Raw genomic sequence first — 23894 nt, 5'->3', positions numbered from 1 at the left:
AACCTTAGATAGTGATGGAAGTGGCATTGGCCTTTATTGATGTAATTTTGATTCTGCCCGTAAGATAAGTGGGGCTGACAGAGCTCTGAGAGAACTGTGACTGGCCCAAGGTCACCCAGCTGGCTACATGTGGAGGATGAGTGGGGAATCAAATCCAGTCCTCCAGATCAGTAGCCATTGCTCTTAACCACTACACCACTCTGGAGGGGAAGGGGAAGCGATTTTAAGCTGCTTTGAGACTTTTTCGGGTCGCAAAAAGTGCAGTACAAAAAAGTAGCTCTTCTCCTCCTCCTCCTCCTCCTCCTCCATCAAATAAAGGAGAATGCTCGCTTGCCCTGGCTGTGTGTCTATTCGTGCGTACAATAGCTGTGAAATGTATGTCGGACTTCTTCACGGTCTGTTAGCTTCAGAGGCGATGGTCCTTCCCCAGGGCACGCATGAAACTTCCCCCCGTCCAGAAATCAACTGGGAAGCAAGTTGCGTGGGCTCTCTGGATGAACATTGCTGAATGCCTGAGAAACTCTGGTCAGTGGTTTTGTTTGCTCTCCGTTTCCAAAAACTGGCAGCGCTCCGCAAAGGTCATCTCCCATGCTGAACGCTGTCGTTTACCTGTTTAAAAGAACCAGGCAGCAAGTGACGTGAAAGGCCTCTGCCTGTGACCCTGGAGAGCAGCTGCCAGGCTGAGCAGACAATGTTGGCGTTAATGGGCTGATGGTCTGGTGAGCTATAAGGCAGATTCATGGGTGCTACCCGACCTGGATAGCCCGAACCTGTCCAATCATGGAAGCTAAGCAGGATCGGCCCTGGCTGGCACTTGGGAGGACAACCTCCAAGGAAGACCAGGGCCATGACATGGGGGCAGGCAGTGGCCAACCCCTCCAAATGTCTCTTGCCTGGCAGCCAGACAATCTTAGGATGTGTTTGTGTGTGTGTGTGTGTGCAATACCAGTGAGTTAACTCAAGGTGCACAATGGAAAGAACCAGAAGCTAAAGAGTTCTGGGAAATACGAGTGAGTGATTGTGGCTTGTCGGAGGCCAAAAAGCCAAGTTAAACTGGAGAGCCAGTTTGGTGTAGTGGTTAGGAGTGCGGACTTCTAATCTGGCATGCCAGGTTCGATTCTGCGCTCCCTCACATGCATCCAGCTGGGTGACCTTGGGCTCGCCACGGCACTGATAAAACTGTTCTGACCGGGCAGTGATATCAGGGCTTTCTCAGCCTCACCCACCCTACAGGGTGTCTGTTGTGGGGAGAGGAATGGGAAGGCGATTGTAAGCCGCTTTGAGCCTCCTTCGGGTAGGGAAAAGTGGCATATAAGAACCAACTCTTCTTCTTCTTCTTCTAATCGTACAATGGAAAAGTGTGACTGTTTCACATTGTTCAACTCAGAAGGAAATTAAATGGAGACAGGCAGGGTAAAAGTCCAAAAGAAAACACATGGAGAAATATTTCACAGCCATCAGACGATTTCTGTCTTAAATGCTATTACAACAAACGATCCCTAGAACCAATCACCTGCCCAGGAACATGCATGGCCGGCCTGTTAAAATGAACGGTCTTGAATGCTGTCAGATGCTCATGCAGATATTATCCTGCCCATTTTTGGAGGCCATTATATGCCTGCACTTGTCATGAATGTAGACTGTAAGAATTCTCTTCACTTCCGACTCTATTACTAGTCTACAGTCGGAGAAGACTTTCTGACATATGAGCTATTAAGATACATTTGCAAGTGGCAATGACCTTTGTGGTCATCAGAAGTTGCTTTATTGCACCACAGCTGGTGTTTTTGGTTGTGTCACATTCATTGACTAAGTGCATATGTACACGAGAGCAAGTTTTATGGTGTTATTTATGTGTTGCATGCTGTTTGTGTAATGTAGCCAGGAGATCCTGGGTTTGTTCGGAAGCCAGGCAAGGACGTTCAGAGGCCGTTTGCCATTTCCTGCCACCGTGTCATGACACCTAGCGTTCCACCTGCCAACCAAATCCTCGGAGGTCGGCTCTGATTAGCTTTCAAGATCTCTGGGTTCGGGTGTATAGGTAACTGGTGAAAACTTAAGAAATAGGCCAAAAGGGTTAGTTAGTTAAGCAAACTTCAGATTTTTAAGCTACAAAGACTTCCTGAAACCAACCACATTAATCTGGAACATGCATCATTCACCTAATTTCTCAAGGCAGGCACATATAAAGGAAGCAGTAGGACTGTAAAATACTAGCAGTTGATATTGTGATCTGAAACACATTTATAAATCTGAAAATGAATGTATTCTTTTTTGTAGCTGAAATATCCCTCAGAAAATGAAGAGATATTGCTGCTCAGATCCATCATAGATGTCAATTTGCCAAAGTTCTTATCTCATGATCTACCACTTTTTGAGGTAAGGAACTTTATCAGTGGAGCAGGATCTTTAAAGGCTAGAACATAAGAGAAGGCATGTTGGATCAGGCCAATGGCCCATCCAGTCCAACACTCTGGGGCCATCAGGAGGACCATCAGCGGGGCCAGAACTCCAGAAGCCCTCCCACTCAGGGCCAAAGTATACAATATACTAGCTTCAAAGCTTGTTCCTAAGAACAGGCCCTGAAAGCGTTCCCCCCCCCCCCGGCCCCCGGCCAGGTAGCTTAAGATGGCTTTGGGCCGCAGCTCGCAGCCAAATCAAGTGGGGCGGGTGGGGGCTGGGCAACTCGTTAGCAGGGCCGAGACAGAGCTCCTTAGCAGGCAGTCAGCAGGCTGGGAGGCCCTCGTCAGCAGGCCCAGCCTAGCAGGCCAAGAGGCCCTCATTAGCTAGCCCTCCACCACAACCCTTTGACCAGGCCCTCTCCCTTTACCTGCTGCTGACTCCAGGCACTGAGGTGTCTGAGAGCAAAGAGGCTAGAGTCCAGGGCCGGAGGGCGGGAGCACAGGAGCAGGGCCAATCAGGGCAAAGCTAGCAGCACCCTGATTGGCCCTGTTCCAACTTGGACAGCCGGACACGTCCCACCCCCTAGATATATATAGAGGAACAACAATGGATAAAGATGTGAGTTGAGTGACAGATGCTAAGTCACAGGTTACCAGTCAGATACCCGGGATTAAACTTGGGACCTTTTGCATCTCAAGTAGATGCTGTACCACAAGGGTCTCCAGCATGGTGCACCACAGTACCCAGTGACACCTCTCATGGCACCTGTCAAGTGTTTTAAGAAAATGGCAGAGCCAGGGAGCTTTACCCCAGCAAGGTTTCCAATTGGTTATGCAAGTTTTTTAAAAAAACAATATTGCTTGGGTGGCAGCTATCACCACAGCACAAGGATCTTCACTGCATGTCTAAAGGTATGCTGCAGCTGCCAGGGGGTGTGTGGGGAAATATGCCTCCTGCAACAACCATTTTGTGACTGTCCCCACCATGAGTCTGAGTTTCAAAGGAGGCCACAGATTCAAAAAGGTCGGGAACTCCTGCTCTAGCACTAAGCTGCAACCTCTTCCCCTGCATACTTTGCTCACCAAAGCACATAGAATCATAGAGTTGGAAGGGACCTCCTGGGTTATCTAGTCCAACCCCCTGCACTATGCAGGACACTCACAACCTCATAATCCACTGTAACATGCCACCCCCTTGAACCTTCACAGAGTCAGACTCTCCATCAGATGGCTATCCAGCCTCTGTTTAAAAATCTCCAAAGATGGAGACCCCCCCCCCGGAAGCCTTATATACTACACCTGCTTGACCTTCATTTCTCACCTGTAGGGGACCGATCGGGAATTAAGTCTGAAGGCCAGTGTGGGTGAACAAGCACTGGTGGAGCCTTGTACATGATTTTTATCCTTAAAACAGTGTCTGCCCGACAATGTTCCCTAAATGATGAGCATGTCAGCATTTTTCATGTATATTTAAGTTCCGTCTCTCACTATCATATGTTTAGGCATTGATCGGTGCTTTTTAAAGTTCATATTCTTTTTTAAAACTTAAGTTTTTAAAGATAAAAAGATAGAAGATCCAAAGACCTAAAGACATCGCAGAAAAGAGAAAATGTGAATGTAAGAAGTATAAAAGATAAAACCGATAAAAATTCAGATTCTTGTCGAAAAATGATCCTTTTCATTGTCATTTTATTATACCACTGGATGGACTAGGAACATTGTGCATTTTTTTCATTATCTACAGCGTGGGATGTAGCTCATGCCGGTTATAGTAAAACATCTTGCAATTCTTTCTTTGGCAGGGCATTACTTCTGATTTGTTTCCTGGCGTGAAGCTGCCAAAACCAGATTACAACGACATTCTGGAATCGATCAAGATCCACTGCAAGTCTATGAATTTGCAAATGACCAATTTCTTTGCGGAGAAAATCTTACAGATCTACGAAATGATGATTGTGCGGCACGGCTTCATGATCGTGGGGGAGCCCTTCGGTGGGAAAACTTCTGCCTATCGGGTTTTGGCGGCTGCATTGGGCGACTTGTGCGAAAAAGTAAATATTTGCAAAAATACGATTGCAGGGCTAGAAAAGAGCGAGAGTCCAGTAGCAGTTTAAAGACTGACAAAATTTGCACTAGGAGTTTTTGTGAGTCTCTGCTCATTTCTTCAGATAAACTACGGGGCTGAAAAGCAAACATAAGAGAAAAGAATTGAAATGTATATATTTAGAGATACATCGCAATGACTTTAGCGAGCTGTCCCATTGTGTGTTGGGGAGTGCAGCTGTAGGTAACACGGAGGGCTTTTTTGACAAGTTAATTTGTTACTGATTTTTTTAAATGTAGATCAGTGTAACTGCCAGTGAATGAATAGGAATCTACAACCCAAGATCAAAATGATTGATTCCAGAAATTTGCTTTATATGTATTTAGAAGCTTCTCTGTCCGAGGTAAAGCTATATCTGTCAGCTGAGCACAGTGCCTCCTTTTTTTTAGGTCCCATCTCGGGTTTTTCTCCGTGATCTCCCCATTTTCTTTTTGATTCCATTAGATAAACTGCTTTGTCGTTACCTATTTGTTCCAAGATCACTTGGCCTCATCTGTCCCTCAGCTGTCCTTCTGGTCTGTCACCTTTTTGTCACGGCTGCCATTCTGGATCCTTCCCGGTGAAGTGCACGTCTCGTAGACGGATAACCTGCTTTGTTTCCTTAGGGATTGATGGAGGAGAACAAAGTCCAGATCACGGTCATCAACCCCAAGGCCGTCACCATGGGCCAGCTGTATGGGCAGTTTGACCCTGTCTCCCACGAGTGGTCGGACGGAGTCCTGGCCGTCAGTTTCAGAGCCTTTGCTTCTTCCCCTGTAAGTAGTCACTATGGTTAAAACAGATTGCCATGCACATTAGCGTCCAGTCTCAATCTTTATTATCATGGTTACAGACCAGCACAAGTCTTTCAGGCCATTGTGCCTCTTATCCATTGTGCCTCTTAATATTTGTGAAACAGCCTGGGGGGTGAAGTGTGTCTGGGGTGTCCGAGTTGGAATAGGGCCAATCAGGGTGCGGCCAGCAAAGCTGCCTGCATCCTGATTGGCCCTGCCCCTACAGCTCCCGCCCTCCCTCCAGCAGGACCCAGCGCAAGTGAGAGAGACAGAGAACCCTGCCAAACCGCTAATGGACCCTGCTTCCCTGATACAAATGAGCCCTGATTACCTCCTATGGCTCCTGCTGCAACGGGGGGGGGGGGGGGGAGATCTGCACCTGCTGGTTGCAATAGGCTTTCTTGCTAGTCAGAATATAATTTAGTCCCGTGCATGAGATAAAATCCAGAGGGAGATAAAAGTTCATAGAATCATAGAGTTGGAAGGGGCCATACAGGCCATCTAGTCCAACCCCCTGCTCAATGCAGGATCAGCCCAAAGCATCCTAAAGCATCCAAGAAAACTGTGTATCCAACCTTTGCTTGAAGACTGCCAGTGAGGGGGAGCTCACCACCTCCTTAGGCAGCCTATTCCACTGCTGAACTGTGAATTTTTTTTCCTGATATCTAGCCTATATCATTGTACTTGTAGTTTAAACCCATTACTGTGTGTCCTTTCCTATGCAGCCAATGGGAACAGCATCCTGCCCACCTCCAAATGACAACCTTTAAAATACTTAAAGAGGGCTATCATGTCCCCTCTCAACCTCTTTTTCTCCAGGCTGAACATTCCCCAGTCCCTCAACCTATCTTCATAGGGCTTGGTTCCCTGGCCCCAGATCATTCTTGTCGCTCTCCTCTGTACCCTTTCAATTTTATCTATGTCCTTCTTGAAGTTAGGCCTCCAGAACTGCACACAGTACTCCAGGTGTGGTTTGACCAGTGCCGTATACAATGGGACTATGACATCTTGTGATTTTGATGTGATGCCCCTGTTGATATAGCCCAAAATGACATTTGCCTTTTTAACCACTGCATCACACTGCCTGCTCATCTTTAGTTTACAATCCACAAGTACCCCAAGGTCTCGTTCACACACAGTGTTACCTAGAAGTGTATCCCCCATCCCCAGTAGGCATGCTTTTCATTTTTCTGACCCAGATGCAGAACTTTACACTTACCTTTATTAAATAACATATTGTTCTCCCATTTTTCCATTGTGTTCAGAAGTACTATGTCTTAACAATAATTCATAGAACATCAAAATACTACTGCGTATAAGAAGACAATGTATAAGAAGCCAGTGTGGTGTTGTGGTTAAGAGCAGCTGCCTCTAATCTGGAGAACCGTGTCTGATTCCCCACTCCTCCTCCTCGTGTAGCCAGCTGGGTGGCCTTGGGCTGGTCCCAGTTCTCTCAGAACTCTTTCAGCTTCACTGACCTCACAGGGTGTCTGTTGTGGTGAGAGGAAGGGTAGGACATTGTAAGAGGCTGTTTCAGGAAGTGAAAAGCAGAGTATGATGATGTACTCATTATTCCTTCAATACCGACTTTCTTTTCCTCAAATGAAGCCTGTTGATTGGGAGTAATTGGAGACTCTTACACTAACATGGCTAGTCGTCTCGATCTGTCAGCATGGCTGTTATGATAGTTCTGTTGTTTTATGGGAGCGTTGTACTTTTACTTTTTGGAAGCCTCTTCACACATAGCAAAATACGGGATGGATGAATCAGCTTCAGAGCACAACAGTAGGACACGGCAACTGTCATCTGGTCCTTCCAGTAACATTTCCTGAGGAAGGTGACCAGCTGTTACTGGAGACGAGTTCTGGACTGGGCTAACTTGGGGTCTGAGCCAGCCTATCAGTCCTTTTGTCCTTGGCCTCAGCTCTTTCTTTTCCCGTTGCAGTCCCATGACAGGAAGTGGCTTATCTTTGACGGGCCGGTGGATGCGGTGTGGATTGAGAATATGAACACGGTGCTGGATGACAATAAGAAGCTCTGCTTGATGAGTGGAGAGATCATCCAGATGTCCCAGCAGATGAGCCTTATTTTTGAGCCAATGGATTTAGAAGTTGCTTCCCCTGCAACTGTAAGTAAGCTGGCGAGTGTTTTGAAGGGGGGATTAGAACATGAATGATGAGCACATGGGAAGCTGCTTTATATCACATCAGACCCTTGATACATCATGTTCAACAGCTCTGTCTCCAGGATCTCAAGCAGAGGTCTTCACCATTGCCTACTGCTTTGTCCTCTTAGCTGGAGATGCCAGAATTGAACCTGGGGCCTTCCACATGCAAAGCAGAGGATCTTCCACTGAGCCACTGCCCCTCCCCAAGAACACATGAAGCTGCCTCATACTGAATCAGACGCTTTGTCCAATTTGGTCCATCTGGATCCATGTGTCCAGTCTCCTCAAGAGGAAGCCAAACAAGAGAGCAAGGGTCCTTACGGCAACCACCAGCCAGCCCGAATGCACTTCCCTGGCTTGAATGGGTTGATGGGAGGGCGATAATGGGGAGAGGGGGACAGCAAGGGGGTCCAGAAGGCCAGCCCAGGAGGCGAGGCTTCGGGGCAATGTGACAGACAAGGATTCTGGTGGAGATGAGCCTCCAGGGTCATTGATCATAGTCGAGAAGTTGCAAATCCAAAGTACCCAACTATGGATCTCGCGAAGGGAGCGAAGAAGCTGGAAGAGGGTGCGGAGCGGCAGGGCAGGACTAAGCCATCAGGTCAGGCCCATCCCAAGGAAAGAGCTGCAAAGGTGAAGGGCAGCTGGGCTTGGAGGGCTAGACTGGAGGAAGGGCTTTATGAAGATGACAGCAGAGGACCTCAAGTGGGAAGTATGAGAATGAAAGGAGGTTACAAATCATAGGCCGGGCTAGGCGGAAGGAAATAGTCAAATAGGTTGTGGAGTCAAACTTTTCCAAGTCTTTCCGAAGGGAAAGAGCTTAGGACAGACTTTCTCAACCAAGGTTTCGCCCTGGAGGAGTTTTCCAAATGGGTAGCAGTAAATTAATTTTACCTCTATCTCTATCTGTCTGTCTGTCTATAGTTAAGCATTTATCGGGTGATATGACCATATATGGCCTGAAAGGGGTGGGAAGGAGAGGGGCGTGTACCCAGCTATGCTTCCCAACCATATTCTGCACAATTCTGCCACTTCAGGGGTTTCTCGAAGACTGAGGAACATTTCAGGGGTTGCTCAATGATAAAAAAGTTGAGAAAGGCTGGCCAAATTGCAGAAGCCAAGCAAGGGCGGCCTTGGTTAGTATTTGGACGGGGTACCTCCAGGATGTCCAGGGCAACGAGGCAGAGGCAAGCAATGCCAAACCACGTCTGAACGCCTCTCGTCTTGAAAACCTTACAGCAGGGGTGGCCAGACGGTGTCTCTCCGGATGCCCATGGACTACAATTCCCATTTGGCAGGGGCTCATGGGAATTGTAGTCCAAGGGCATCTGGAGAGACGCCGTTTGGCCACCCTTGCCTTATAGAGTCGCCATAAATCAGCCGAGACTTGATGGCACTCCCCATCACCCTCACCGGCTGGTGCTTCGAGCAGAGGCTGGAGATGGAAGGTGGCACTTTCTGCATTCCAAGCAGACACTCTGCCAATGAGCCAAGGCCCCTTTGCTGTAGGGTTCAGAGTTGGTTTGTCATTGCTTGGCCTTCCTGCTATTTCTTATTGGAACTTACTGCAGCCTTGGGGGCCATTTTTGGTGGGGAGGGGGAAATAGAGAGTGCGTGAGAGAGATACGGGAAGAATTAAACCCTTATTTGCCATGGTCCTTGTTCATCCTCCCTCCCCCGCCCACCGGTGGCTGCGTGTCAGGTCCATTTTACAAATCCGGAGCTCAAAGAACTGCAGCATCAAGTGCCATCCGTCCCTTCATTAAAGCTGTTTTTTTCCCCAGATCAGTTCCCTGTTTTCTCCTTTGGATCCCCGCTGGCTTTAAAGAGCTCTCTTTTTTCGGTTGTTATTAACAGTGTCTGCTGCAGTGCTGTTTATAGACCCTGACATTACTTTAATCTGTTATCAGGCTTTTTTTTTGTGAGAAAGTGAGGCACGCATTCTCTGTCTGCAAGCTTGAATCTGGATAGGGCGAAAGCTAAATGTAGCATTTCTACATCTGCAGGCCCACCCCCACCCCACCCCGGCTGTCCTAATTTTTCCATAGTTTACTTAACTAGAGGATAAAAATCAGAAAGTAGAAAGTAGAAACTTTTTGTGTTGCTGGTGGGAGGGAAAGTGCCGTCAAACCATAGCCGACTTATGGCCCCCCCTTGAAAGGTTTTCAGGGCAAGAGACAAACAGCAGGTGGTTTGCCATTGCCTGCCTCTGTGTCTCAACCTTGGCCTTCCTTGGAGGTCTCCTATCCAAATACTAGCCAGGGCTGACCTAGCTTAGATTCCCAGATCTGACAAGATCAGGCTAGTCTGGTTCATCCAGGTTAGGGCCCTTGCGTTGAAACTACTACGGAGTAAATCAGGCATGGTTATCCTCCAAGGTCTGCTTCCCCCTAATACTTCAGGATCAGTTTCAATCTAGCTGGGAAAAGGCTGTCCTTTTGGGAAACTTGACTTCTCCCCCTCTTGGGATAGAACAGGCAACTTCTTTAGTCAAGCACAGAGTAATGGATACTGAAAGACAACTGAATATTTTGAGATCCCCAGATTTTAGTTCTCTTGCTAGATATATTGTCACTCTGATAGCGTATTTATATTTCCTTGGATCCAATAGCTCTAGAAGGGTGTTTACAGTAGCCAGAAGTTCAAACATTGCCCACCGCAGTATTGAAAGGGAGGTTTATGAAAGTTCCTTACATGCGGAGGCGTTGTTCTTTATCACAGGGTGAAATTGAATCAACGGAGCATATATTTTTCAACTGTCCATGTTATAGGAAGATTCATATGGAAATGATTAGGTTTTCTGGTTGATCAGTTTGTTGATCCAGGTAAGTCAGCACAGATTTGTCTCCAACAGGTTCTGCGGAGACCTTCCTGGGCTGATTCTGCACTTACTTTGTTGATTCCATTGTGGATCCTGCTGAATTCAGATCGATTTGAACTCTGGTCTTCCTCTATCTCCCCTCCCCCCAATTGAAACAGAAAGTGTTCTGCACTTGATTGGGAAAGCTTAGAACGGGGAGGGGAGCCAAGCGCAGGAGTCTCTCTCTTTCTTTTCTTGAATGTGTCAGGAACCAACAGCTTGGGGGTGGGGGGGGAGAAGATTGGAGACAGCAGGGGAGCAGGAAATAAGAAGCAAATCTCTGCTGAGAGAAGTTAGGACTTCTGGAGCGCAGTCACTTTAAGGGAAGCCTTGCAACCAGAAACTTTGAACTGATGCCCTGGCCTATCAGGGAAGACTGCTTTGTTACCAAGCATGGAGAAAGGAGTTAATTCACAAAAGCAGGAAGCTGCACTCTCCCTGATGCCAGTTTTTCAAATATCGAGGCTTATATCCACTCCAGGATATTGCGGGGGAAAGGTAGGGTCACCACAAATCAATCATGCATGTTGCAGAGAGAAAATTTAAAGCGCCCCAGATCAAAATGGAAATTGAATTCAGTGTAGACTGCAGGGATTCATTCGAACTGGGAGTGGGTAAAAAGTCCAAATGGTATACATGCAATGACTTCCTAGTTTGCGTAGAACTGGCACCCTCAAATTTTGCAGGGCTTCCCACAATTTGTTGCGATCCTCACGATCCAAAGCTTTCTTGTAGTGTATAAAGCAGATGTAGACATCCTTCTGATATTCTTGTGACTTTTCCAAAATCCAGTGCAGGTTTGCTATGTGATCACAAAAGCCACGCCCCTGTCGAAAGCCATCCTGAACACGTTGTAATTCTCTTTCAATGGTTGTTGCTATGCATTGTTGTATGATTTTGAGCAGGAGAGGGCTATTGTATGGTAATTGGAACAGTTTTTTTGAATCACCCTTTCATGGTAGTGGGATGGGCACAGGTCGTTTCTACTACTCTGGCCAGTTATTAATTTCCCAGATTTTCTGGTGCAAAGCTTTGATAGTTTTGACTCGTACACATCTCAGCAGTTCCGTGGGTATGATGTCAGTGCCTGGGGCCTCGTTGTTTGGCAATTGACTCAAGGCCCTAGGAGAGTACAGTTGCATTGGGAGCAGTCAGACTGGGGGCAGAAGGGCCCCCCAATGGAAAGGGGTGTCACTCCAAGTATCAAAGAGGGAAAAGGGGGGAGGTGAGAGTCTACGGCCCGGATCCATGAGGGGGGGAGCACAATGTGGGGGCCCTGGATTTGCAGGGCCCAAATGTCCTACATAGACAAACGGACCATGACTGTTCTTTTCTTGGCCACTGATCAGTTTCCACTGTGTAAACCAGAAAGGAAGTCATCACACCACTGCAAGTTCCTGACACTTTCCAGGTTGAGCCCCCCCCCCCCCATTTTGTTCTTTCTTTTTTGTCGTTGGTGTGGTTAAGCGTGGGGACCTCTAATCTGGAGAACCGGGTTTGATCCCCCACTCCTCCTCACCATGAAGCCTGCTGGGTGACCTCGGGCCAGTCCCAGTTCTTCCCAAGCTCTCTCAGCCCCACCTACCTCACAGGGTGTCTGTTGTAGGGAGAAGGAAGGCTGGCAATTTTTAGCTGCTTTGAGTCCTCCAAGTAGTAAATAATGGCGTCCAAAGAACAGCTTCTTCCTGATCTTCGAAAGGGCCAAGAGCCAGGTGTACCCAGCATACTGTAGAGCAGGGGTAGTCAAACTGCGGCCCTCCAAATGTCCATGGACTACAATTCCCAGGAGCCCCCTGCCAGCATTCGCTGGCAGGGGGCTCCTGGGAATTGTAGTCCATGGACATTTGGAGGGCCGCAGTTTGACTACCCCTGCTGTAGAGCCACAGTAATGATGACGATGTTGCCATAGCTGCACCAGCCCAAATCTGAGCCGCGCATGCGCTGCGCCGCTTGCATCCCTTCATTTAACTATTTCTTTTCATCATTTATACCTCGTTTTATCCTTCCATCAGCCCTGCCAAGCAGGCTAGGCAGAACATGTGTGACTGGCCCAACCTCCACCCAGCAAACTTCCTTGGCAGACTGAGGTTTCCTTGTTTGCCACTATATCTTGGAGACAGTACTGGCTTTCCAGAACTGTTTAGTATCCTGATCTCCCCTGTGGTTCAGGAGCTGTGGCTCAGTGGAAGAGCCTCTGCTTGGTATGCGGAAGGTCCCCGGTTCAATCTCCGGCATCTCCAGTTGAAAGGACAGGCAGGAGGTGAACCCGCTGCCAGTCTGAGCAGAGCATTTTGACCTTGAGGGACTGAGGATCTGATTCAGTATCAGGCAGATACATGTATGCATGAGGTTTTGCATCTAACAGGATAACATATGTTAAGCAGCTTTTCCCCGCCTCAGGTCAGATCTAAAATTCATGTCTCTTGTCACAAGACTTAAAGCAGCATTGGCATTCGGTTTATAGGTATCTGCAGCTGTCAGCTAAGCTGTGATGGCATAAAGCAGCTCTGTTTTCAGCACCTTAAAAGCTGCAAATTTAAAATATGCTATTGGGAACATGACCTAGTAAACAACCCAAAATATTAGTAGTATTGTATACATGGTGCCTGCCACTAGGACTATTGATGCACTGAAATGGAGAAGTTCTGTCTGTCCATGTTTAGAAGAGTAGAATGTTAAAATGGCCGAATATACTGTTCTGGCCCGGCTAACATAATTTTTTTCGACGTTTGCCGAAAGGTGGGGAGTCTAAAGTGAAAACAGTAGTTAAATCTATAATGAGAAGCATTTTAAAAATATCCAGTTCAAGAACTGTGTATAGAATTAAAAATTATATCACAACAATTGACACTTTCATTAATGTTTCTGTCCTGCTGGGGGATCCCCAGGTCCCCCCTGGAGATTGGCACCCTTGGACCTCTGTGGAGCACGAGGCCACAGTCCCCCCTGCTAAGCAGCCCATTTCTCCAGGGGAACTCATCTCTGCAGAATGATGAAGAGCTGTCCTTCTGGGGGATCCTCAGGTCCCCCCTGGAGGCAGCCATCCCTGGACCTCTGGGCACAAGACTGCAGCCCTCCCTGCCCAGCAGCCCTTTTCTCCAGGGGGACATCTCTGCAGTCTGATTGTCCTTCTGGGGGATCCCCAGGTCCCCCTTGGAGTTTGGCATCCCTGGACCTCTGTGGGGCACAAGGCTGCAGTCCCTCCTCCCAATTAGCTCTTTTCTCCAGGGGAACTGAACTCTGCTGTATGATGAACTGTCATTTGGGGGGGATCCCCACTTTCCCCCTGGGGGCTGGCATCTCTGAACCTCTTTGGGGAACAAGGCTCCCCTCCCCAACTGACCTTTCCTTCAGGGGAACTGATAAATGCAGCCTGATTTAGAGCTATCATTTTGGGGGATCCCCAAGTTCCCCCTGGAGTCCAGCATTTCTGGACCTCTTTGGGGCACAAAGCTAGAGAGTCCTCCCTCCCAAGCAGCCCTTTTCTCCAGTGGAACTGACCTCTGCTGTCTAATGAAGAGTTTTCCTTGGAGTTTGGCATCCCTGAACCTCTGTGGGGCACAAGGCAGCAGTCCCCCCTCCCCAGCAGCCCTTTAATTTAGGGGAATTGATCTCTGCAGTCCAATGAAGAGCTGTCATTTTGTGGGATCTCCAGGTTCCCACTGGAGGTTGGCATCCCTGGACCTCTGTGGGGCATAAGGCCGCAGTCCCCCCTCCCCAGCAGCCCTTTTGTCCAGAGGAACTTACCTCTGCAGATGGATGAAGAGCTGTCCCTATGGGGGATGCTCAGGTCCCTCCAGGAGGCTGGCATCCCTGGACCTCTGTGGGGCATAAGGCTATAGGGTCCCCCTCCCAAGCAGCCCTTTTCTCCAGGGGGAGTGATCTCTGTTGTCTGGAGATGAGCTGTCATAGCAAAATTTCCCCTTCAAAGCAGCCATTTCCCCCTCTGAAACTGATCTCTGTAGTCTGCAGATGAACTCCAATGCCAGGAGGTCTCCAGGCTGTACCTGGAGGTTGGTGACCCCTGGATTAGGAATGTTTGAAGGTGGGGCCTCAGGGGTCCGGGGGAGTGGGTGGGAGAAGGAGTAAAGGCTGCCCACCAGCCCTATGGGGCCCCGCCCGGCCTCTGTTCTCCCTCCCTCCTTTCCTCCTAGTTGCCTTCTCCAGAAGAACTGGTGCCTGGAGATGAGTTGTTATTCCTGAAGATCTCCCAGCCCCCATCTATAGGTTGGCAACCCACTGGCTCTACATGCAGGAGGAGTGGGGGATCAAACTGGGCTCTTGAGATTACACTCTCCTACCATTTAAACACTTCCAACATGCTGGATCTCCAGATCCAATGGGGAATGGTGCAGGGGGAGGGTCAGCACCCAGCACAGCAACAGAACAGACAATTGTGCTAGCACCCATTGTATTCCTAGGTACAATGGGCTTTGTCCCTAGTACAGCAATAAAGGTAAAGGTAAAGGTGTGCAAGCACCGAGTCATGTCTGACCCTTGGGGTGACGCCCTCCAGCGTTTTCATGGCAGACTCAATACAGGGTGGTTTGCCAGTGCCTTCCCCAGTCATTACCGTTTACCCCCCAGCAAGCTGGGTACTCATTTTACCGACCTCGGAAGGATGGAAGGCTGAGTCAACCTTGAGCCGGCTGCTGGGATTGAACTCCCAGCCTCATGGACAGACAGCTTCAGGCTGCCTTACCACTCTGTGCTACAAGAGGCTCACAGTACAGCAATAAAGTTTGTTAAATATTGACAAGATTTAGATGAGGAGGTGGGAATATTTATGCTAAGAATCTTTTAATGTATTGTAACATGAATATGTTCTATGTTAATGTTCTACAATGTTTTATGTAAACTGCCCAGAGCTGTATGGAAGGGTGGAATAAAAATCTAAATACATAAATAAAATATTATATTGTATAATCAATAATGGTTTCCCAACTACTATCTTGTTTTTCTTGTGTCTTGTTTTTCTTTTCTGTGTGTCTGTTTTATGCTTGAATATAAAATATATTATTAAAATTTTAAAATCTTCAAATGTCATTATTGGGATCCGGATAGGTAAAAACAGTATCCTCCTTTTCAGGTTTCCAGATGTGGCATGGTCTACATGGAACCTCAGATGTTGGGCTGGAGACCCGTGATGCTGTCTTGGTTAAATCTGATGCCTCCCACCATCACAGATCTACATAAGGACTTTATAACGACCTTGTTTGACCGAATGGTTCCACTTTCTGTTGAGTTTATTAGAAAATGCACAAAGGTAAACTAAAGAGAAGTATTGCAGAAATGATCCGGGTTGATCCAGGGCCAGGGGACCAAGCCCTATGAGGAAAGGCTGAGGGACTTGGGAATGTTCAGCCTGGAGAAGAGGAGGATGAAAGGGGACATGATTGCTCTTTTGAAGTATTTGAAAGACTTTCACTTGGACGAGGGCAAAGATCCGTTCCTGTTGGCAGCAACAACAACAACAAGCCTTTAATAGCATATAAAAGTACAATATAAGAGGATAAGACCCGTAGTAATGGGTTTGATTCCCCACGCCTCCTTCACATGCAGCCAGCTGAGGGATCTTGGGCCAGTCACACTTCTAAGAGCTCTCTCAGCCTCACTTATTTCACGGGATGTCTTGTGGGGAACGAAGGGGTTAGTGATTGTAAGCCCCATTGAGATGTCTTCAGATAGTAAAAAAACAGGGTCCAAAAACCACCTGTTCTTCTAAACCACATGTAGAATGGTCCCGGCTGGATATCGGGGTGGGGGTGGGGGGTGGGATTCAAAGTTAGAGTACCCAAGCAGTGGAATAGGCTGCCTTAGGAGGTGGTGAGCCATGGCTGGACATATCCTGATCCTGGATGCTTTAGTCCAGGGGTAGTCAAACTGCGGCCCTCCATATATCCATGGACTACAATTCCCATGAGCCCCTGCCAGTGAACACTGGCAGGGGCTCATGGGAATTGTAGTCCATGGACCTCTGGAGGGCCACAGTTTGACTTCCCCTGCTTTAAGCTTATCCTGCATTGAGCAGGGAATTGGACTAGATGTCCTGAATAGCCCCTTCCTACTCTAGGATTCTACGAAAATAATAATTGTATTTTCAGTTATGCAAACTGAAATGCACAAGTACTTGAATTATTGTCAGGAGACTGTTTTTTTTGTCTCCTTCATATGTGGCTGTTTAGATTCATTTTCTTAGAACTGATTGGTTTTGATGTTCATCTTCCTGCTGGTGGAAGTGGATCGATATTTCAGCCTCGTCCCTTTTGGCAGAGTTTGAATATACCAAGAGGTGGAGTACCAGGCTGTTTTAAAAACTAAAAGCAGTTTTATGTAGAAGTGAAACAGCTGTGTATAGAAAGGCAGGGGGGACCTAACCATCCAGCTAGCTTCAAATGGGTAGCCGTGTTGGTCTGAAGTAGCACAATAAAATCAGAGTCCAGTCTGATTTTATTGTGCATCCTGCTAGCTGTCTGAAGTCATTCTGTTTTTTTTTTTAACAACTATTCTGGAGGCAAGCAGGGAGGAAGTATACTAAAAAAGCAGGAAGTCTCCTGTTGAGACAAGCAGGACACTGGAGGAGAAAATTTGAAAATCACTGGGAAGATCCTATCCTACCTGTGTTAAATATACCTTTCTGATGCCCCCTGTAGGACCCTTTATATTCTGCTCAATTGTGCACAGTGCAGATCTTGCATCTGCCTACAATCGCTTCTTACAATTCCAAAGCTCAGTCCTTTATCAAGCGCAGGCCCGCAAAGCCAATTATCGCCGTGAACTCTTAGCCTCACTACAAATCCTGTTCGCATTTCGAGTAAATACGAAGAGAAGAACTGAGAGAAACAGGGAAGTCTTTTGTCATCCTAGGAACTGTCTCCAACCTCGGACACAAATTTGGTTCGATCGTTAATGAATCTGATGGACTGCATGATGGACGAGTTTGCCAGCGACGCCAAAATCAAAGCCATGGGTGATCGGGACATTTTTTCTTGGCTCGAGGTGGGTGGGATGTTGGTTACGCATTGAATAAGAGATAAAGTCAACCTCCCTCTGTCTTCAGGGGTGGAATGGGATAAAAGTGGAAATAAGTACGGCTGTACTTAACAGGCTTAGAGTAGGGGTAGCTGTGGGTGTTATGATGCCCCCAGACACCTTCCCTGAAACCAATCGTTTCTAGAGAGTGGGTGGGGCTAACTGAGCCTTTTGCCAACATGGCTTCTGATTGGCCTCTGGAGATTTGATTAGCTGATGTTTAAAAGTGGTTGGCTCTGCCTCCTGTGGTAGCCATTTTGTAGCAGGCATCCTACTGTCAAAATTCCAAAGATGCCTCCAGGCTCAGAAAGGCTCCGGTCTTTGCTTGAGGCCAAGCCAGTGAGGAAGATCACCCCCCCCCCCCCAGGGCTGGTGTTAGCACCTGGGTGTTGCCAGCTAGGCCCCTTCTCTTCTCCTATAGTGGGTATTAGTCTTGGGCGTGGGGCTTGTGTTATTTATCACCTGTTTGCTGTTTATTTTTATATTGTATCGGTATGTCCTTTTAATAGGCGTTTTAATGGAATTTTTAATGAGGACCTAGTGACCTGCCATGAGCCACTGTATGGGAGCGGCAGGACATAAATCACATAAATAAATATATTAAATAAATAAAGGTTGGGGAACTTTAGTGTATAAATAACATTTTAATTAATAAATGCATAAATATTATTGTAGGATGTATAACAATCCCTCACCTCCCTTTTCAGCCCCTGAGAATGAGTCCCCAAGCATGTTGAATTACAGTGTCTTCCCGTTACATGGCTGTTTTTTGGTACTAATTACTGCAAGACTGTTTTTACCCTCTGCTCGGTGTTATGATCAAAATCAGTTGTTTAAATTTGTTCTTGCTGTTTATGACATCAGACTACTAATTTTATTTGTTTAATAATTATATTGATTGATTGATTTATAATTAGATGTATTGACCGCCCCCCCCCCATGGTGACCTTTATGTTTAGTATGTAAAAATGACTAAAATCACAGAAATAAATACATTTGTCCTAACTTGGGACGGCACTGTATGGTTAACAATCTTCTGTGTGCCCTTTGTTTCTTCTTCCCTGACCCAGGGCATTTTTATATTTTCACTCACCTGGTCTGTCGGAGCCAGCTGCAAGGAGGACGATCGCCTCAAATTTGATCTGATCGTGCGAGAACTACTCATTGGGCCAATGAGCGATGAGACAAGAGAGAAATATAAATTATTGAGCTGTATGGAGCAGCTCCCTGCAAAAATCCTCACTGTCCCCTTTCCAGAAGAAGGAACGATTTACGAATACCGGTTTATCAAAGAAGTGAGAGTTCCTGTTTAGTATCAGAGTTTTGTGGAGATGTGTCAATTAGTTTCTAATGCCTTCGTTAAATTAATGCTCTTACTGGACTAAGGAATTTATGTGGACATAATTAAGAGCAGAATGAGAGAGATTATTTCCAGTGGGAAAGGAACAGAGCTGGAAGGGATCTCAAGCGTCATCTAGTCCAGCTGTTCTCAGTGGGAGCCATATGGCCCCATGGGAGGGCCTGGCACATTTGAAGAGGGCCACAGACTAAAAAATGTGAGAAAGGGAACCCAAAGGGTTTAAGGGGGGGGGCTGGTAACTGGGCCAATGGAATACCCTTTTTGTCATGTATGATGTCATCGTTTGCTAGAAAGTTTGACCTTCATCAAGGGAAAGAAAAAGAAATCATGTAATCTTTTCCTTTGTGTGTGCTTGAATTAATGCATTCAAGAAGACAAACGAATGCATATGCTTCTCCTGGTTGAATGTTCTAGAAATCAGTCTCACATATATAAGACAAGGTACGTCGAGTATAGTTAGTTCACTTTTTGCTTAGGCCTTTTTTAGCCTCGCTCATTGTGCAAGAGGTTTGCTTACTGCAGGGAGCCCTTGAACCTGAGAGCCAAAAAAAGGTTGAGAATGGTTGATCTAGTCCAACTCCCTGCAAAACAGAGGATATTCTCAACTACCCCTCCCCTACACATCCCTAGTGACCCCTCCTCTATGCCCAGAAGAAGGCCAGAAACCTCCAGGATCTTTGGGCCAATCTGGCCTGAAGGAAGATTCCTTCCTGACTCCAAAGTGGCAGTCGCCATTGTCCTGGGCAAATGACAGGGCCACAAGAGCTGAGCAGTGGCTCACCTCTTCCTACTTTCCCTCTCCTGATATGCCTAACAACATTTGGATCCAGGGGCACTTTGAAGACCAACCAAGTTTTATTCAAGATATATAAGCTTTCATGTGCAAGCACACTTCCTTAGATACAATGAAACACAATGGCCTCAACGGTACCCCTGAATCAGTTGTTATGTGTTTAATTGCTTTTTGAGAAATTTGGGCTGGAAGGAGCCCCAGATTGGTGAAGATTTTGTCATTTCGATCCTCGCAAAGACAGGAAACTATTTTTCAGGAATCAATGCCAGTAGTTTACCAGAATTTCTTCCCTTGCTGAAAATTACTGGGAAAGCACCAAGAAATAGAATAATCTAGTTAAGGAAAACCTATATTGACCTCACCTGTTCATGTCACTGTGATCTATAAGGTACCTGCTTGGATGGAAATCAAGCACTAAGAAAAGCAAAATGCTTGTATCAAAACTGAACGCATGAGCCCTTATTAATGGCCACAGCTGAAATGTTTGGCGACCGACTGACTCTGACCTCAGTCTTGATTTGGATCACATTTCTGGAGATATGCTTAGATACCCTGGGGCTGGTGACTGCTTGCTCAGGATGACGTGGGCCTTTCTCCCTTGATCATACCTTGGAAAAGAGAGGAGAAAATATTGTCTAGGATTGTAACTCCCCAAACAGGCAATCTCACCATCTAGATAGGTCTGCGTGATGCACAAATCAGGTCTGGGCTGTGGGGTGTGTGCGTTTCTGTGCATCTGTGGGTGGGGCTGCCAACCTCCAGGCAGAGTTTGGCTGTCCTTCAGGATGATCAGTGATCTCTAAACAGCAGAGATCTATTCCCTTGGAGCAAATGTCTGCTTTGGAAGATGGACTGCATGAAGGTCAGCCCCTCCCTCCCTAGTTTCCACTTTCTAAATCTCCAGGAATTTCCCAGCCTGGAGCTGGCAACTCTCCCTGCAGATTTGGAATATGTATACCCAGCGCCCTTTTGCATTTGCGCATCCTGAAGCCCCACGGCCCATACGTGATCGTGATATATTTCTGGACATTATTTTTGTTCTCACTGTCTCCTTCTCCTTTTGTCTCCTGTTTTGAACCAGGGAGCAGGGAGGTGGGAGCCCTGGGTGGAAGCCCTTAAATCAGCTCCCCCTATCATGAAGGACATGCTGTTCAACGAAATCATCGTTCCTACTCTGGACACCATTCGGTACTTTGCGTTAATGGAGCTGCTGACAACGCACCAGAAGCCTTCCATATTCGTGGGGCCAACGGGAACCGGCAAGAGCGTGTACATCATAGTGAGTCTTTTCAGACTGGGGAATTGAATTGCCCAGGGAGTAGCCTGGCGGAGTTGCCCTGCACTTCATTGTGCTAGGGAGCTTGCATCCTCCTGCCCTGCTGCTGGCAATCGGGAGCCAACACCACCGTATCTCTCCAGTCTTGGAAGATCGGCACTAGCTTATAGGAACAAGTCAAGATGCTGGTCTTGAGAGCCACCTTGGTGTTGTGGCTAAGAGAAGCAGTCTCTAATCTGGAGATCTGGGTTGGATTCCCCACTCCTGCTCCACAGGCAGCCAGCTGGGTGACCTAGGGCCCATCTCAGTTCTTTCAGAACTCTCTCACTTCACAGGGAGTCTGTTGTGGGGGGGAGGAAGGGATGGTGGTGGCCCAGAGGGAGGAAAAGCTTTGACTCTAATTCAACTCGTCAGGCGCAATGAAAAATTTCTGAAGAAAGGAATAATTTCCTGAAAATAGCTCTAATCGATAGCTATTCAATAAATGCATAAGGGCAACGCAAATGGTTAATGCTCTTGGCCAGACCCAAGATGAGCGCCTGCTAAAACTCAGCCAGAACTACTGGGGCTTGGTTCTGCTTGCTTTTGGGTGTCAGCAGCCCTCCAGTTTAGTGGCCCACTGAAAATGTTCTCTGCAAATTAAATAGCCTGTCTGCCCCTGCTTGGCACTCATGCATGTGAAGAAGAAGAAGTAGTAGTAGAAGTAGAAATAGTAGTAGAAGTAGAAGCAGAAGCCCAAGATCACCTAGGTGGCTCCATGAGGAGTGGGGGAATTCAAACCGGTTCTCCAGATTAGAGGCCATCACTCTTAGCCACTGCACCAAGTTGGTCCAATGAGAATAGTTCCAGAACTTTAAGATAATAAGTTGTTCCAGAAAAGCCAGACTCCTTATTTCAATTCACTGGACCTACTGCAATGCTGTTGTCAAATTTGGAGGCCTTGCTTCAGATACCCTGGCATTCTCAAACTAATGGGCAGCAACCTGTAAGGGAGAGGGCCTGCTTGGCTGTGGCACCAGAACTCTGGAACTCTCGCCGAAGGAGATTTGCCAGTTCTCTTGTTATGCCATCTTCCGTTGAAGACGTCTCTGTTTCCATTTAGTTTTGCATTATTTAAGTGATCCTGCCTTCCTCCCCAATATTTTAATTTGCTAAAAAAACGTTCTTTCTGCTTTTCATTGTTTTAATTGTTAGGAGTTTAATGACTAATGTGTTTGCTGGTTGGTTCTAATATTTCTAAAGATGAGACTTTACTATGGATGGTTTCATTTCTTTGGAGGAAAAGTGGGGAAAGAAATCTGTTAAAATAAATAATTAAAACCCCTTTACCCTCATGAGTAGGCACAAAGTTCCTTTGCCCAAATACAAATCGATATCTGTTTACAGTGTAATGAGTCATCTTCAGAAAGATAAATATAGTCCATATTCAAAGTATCATGCTGGTATTCTATGGAGTCATTTTGAGTTCCACTTCCTTATCCGGAGGCAAATCAAGATGGGTGGCCATGTAAGTCTGGAGAAAAGAGCCAAAGTCCAAGATTCACAACATTTGTGGTAGGGGAGGAGCTCTCCTGAGTCCCTGCTCCCTTCTTCTGATAAGTCAAGATGGGTGACCATGTTAGTCTGTCTGCAGCAGCAGAAAAGAGCCAGAATCCAGGAGCACCTTGAAGGCTAAGAACATTTGTGGCAGGGGAGGCACTTTCAGGAGTCCCTGCTCACTTCTTCAGTTAGATCAACGTGAGTGGCTGTGTTAGTCAGTCTGTAGCAGTTGAAAAGAGCCAGAGCCTAGGAGCACCTTAAAGGACCATTATGCACGGCCGCCGAAACGGCGATTTCGGGTCACACGGAAAACGCGGAGGGGGAAGAAGTGAAGCAAAACCGCTTATGCACGGGACGGGACGCAATGGCGGCAAAACCCAGAGTAACCGATTATGCATGCGGTGACCCCGGCGCCGCTTCTGGTTGCGCCCCGGTCACCCGGAAGCTGCGTTTTCTTCCGTGTTTCACTAACGCGGCCTTTTCGGCGGCGTGCCCCGAATCTGCGGCCGGTTGCAGCCGGCGCCGTGCGTTATCTGTGATTTTAGTCGCCGCCATTCCACCCCGAATGCGTGTTATCCCCCTCCCCCATGCATAATGGGCCAAAGACTAACAAAATTTATGGCAGGGGAAGAGCTTTCATCTTCAGGTACCTCACAAAAGCTCGTCCCCTGCCACAAAGTTTGTTCGTCATCAAGGTGTTACTGGACTCTTTCTCTTTTGTACCCCCTTATTGGTGTGTCTTAAAGTTATAGACATCTAAAAAAATGATCTCAATGTTCTAAATCAGATGCTTACCAAACCCTAAGAAATCACTCTCATCCTGCAAAGGAGTTTTCTCTGTGCTTTCGTTTGCCGCAAATGGGTTTTTATTAATGCAATTACTTCACATAATTAGATTGGCTCTTCAGTGGAAAATGGCTTCCTACAATCATTTTGCTGATTCTGATATTTGGAAATTTAGTCCGGTTAACAGAAAGTAACTAAACTGGAAAATTATTTTGAGCACTAAACTTCGGTAATTGGCTTTTATTTAATTACTTTTTAATGTGGCTTTGATTTATCACCCTGATAAAATATTAGTAACGGGGGAATGCGAGGCGCGGGGGGGTAGTGCCAAAACAACACTTATGTATTTAGTTGGAGAATTATCCTTGGTGGAAATTAAATATTAATTTTTGTTCATTAGAAGAAACGGGCATGGCTTAACCTATGAAGTGGAACATTCTAAAACAGAGAGGAGGGTATCATCAAATACAGGAGCTTTGTGATTTTATTTTTTTTGTCTTTTTGTGTTTTGTTTGTCTTTGTAAAGGCTTGTGATGTGTGATGTGTAGGGGTGGCCGCTTCCAGGTGGGATCTGGGGATCTCCCTGGAATTGCAGCTCATCTCCAGACAACAGTGATCACTTTCCCTGGAAAAAATGGGTCATTTGGAGAGAGGACTCTGACATTGTGCCCCACTGAGGTCCCGGTTATCCCCAAGCTCAGATGGGAGCAGTGCGCACCTCCAAGACACAAGCATGGGGAGGGGCACAAGCACTCTTCACTTGGGCCCAGGCTGAGGAGGATTCCCCTGCCAACGGTGCAAC

The 23894-nt window shown here is 46.9% G+C and overlaps 1 protein-coding gene across 4 annotated transcripts in view; it reads left to right on the top strand.

Moving 5' to 3' along the window:
• The window catches only part of DNAH7 (dynein axonemal heavy chain 7), a 168300-nt gene that overhangs the window by 76785 nt on the left and 67621 nt on the right, over positions 1-23894 (top strand). For all 4 annotated transcript variants that reach the window (XM_077319509.1, XM_077319510.1, XM_077319508.1 and 1 more), the window contains 8 exons: positions 2281-2379; positions 4205-4453; positions 5112-5261; positions 7225-7407; positions 15396-15572; positions 17174-17305; positions 18409-18633; positions 20573-20770. In XM_077319509.1, the coding sequence (XP_077175624.1) occupies positions 2281-2379; positions 4205-4453; positions 5112-5261; positions 7225-7407; positions 15396-15572; positions 17174-17305; positions 18409-18633; positions 20573-20770 (1413 nt within the window). The remainder of the gene's footprint in view (positions 1-2280; positions 2380-4204; positions 4454-5111; positions 5262-7224; positions 7408-15395; positions 15573-17173; positions 17306-18408; positions 18634-20572; positions 20771-23894) is intronic.

Source organism: Paroedura picta, chromosome 2 (assembly GCF_049243985.1).
Source record: "Paroedura picta isolate Pp20150507F chromosome 2, Ppicta_v3.0, whole genome shotgun sequence".
NCBI classification, from domain to species: Eukaryota; Metazoa; Chordata; class Lepidosauria; order Squamata; family Gekkonidae; genus Paroedura; species Paroedura picta.
Note: the sequence above shows the minus strand (reverse complement) of the source record. Positions and strands in the feature narration are given on the sequence as shown.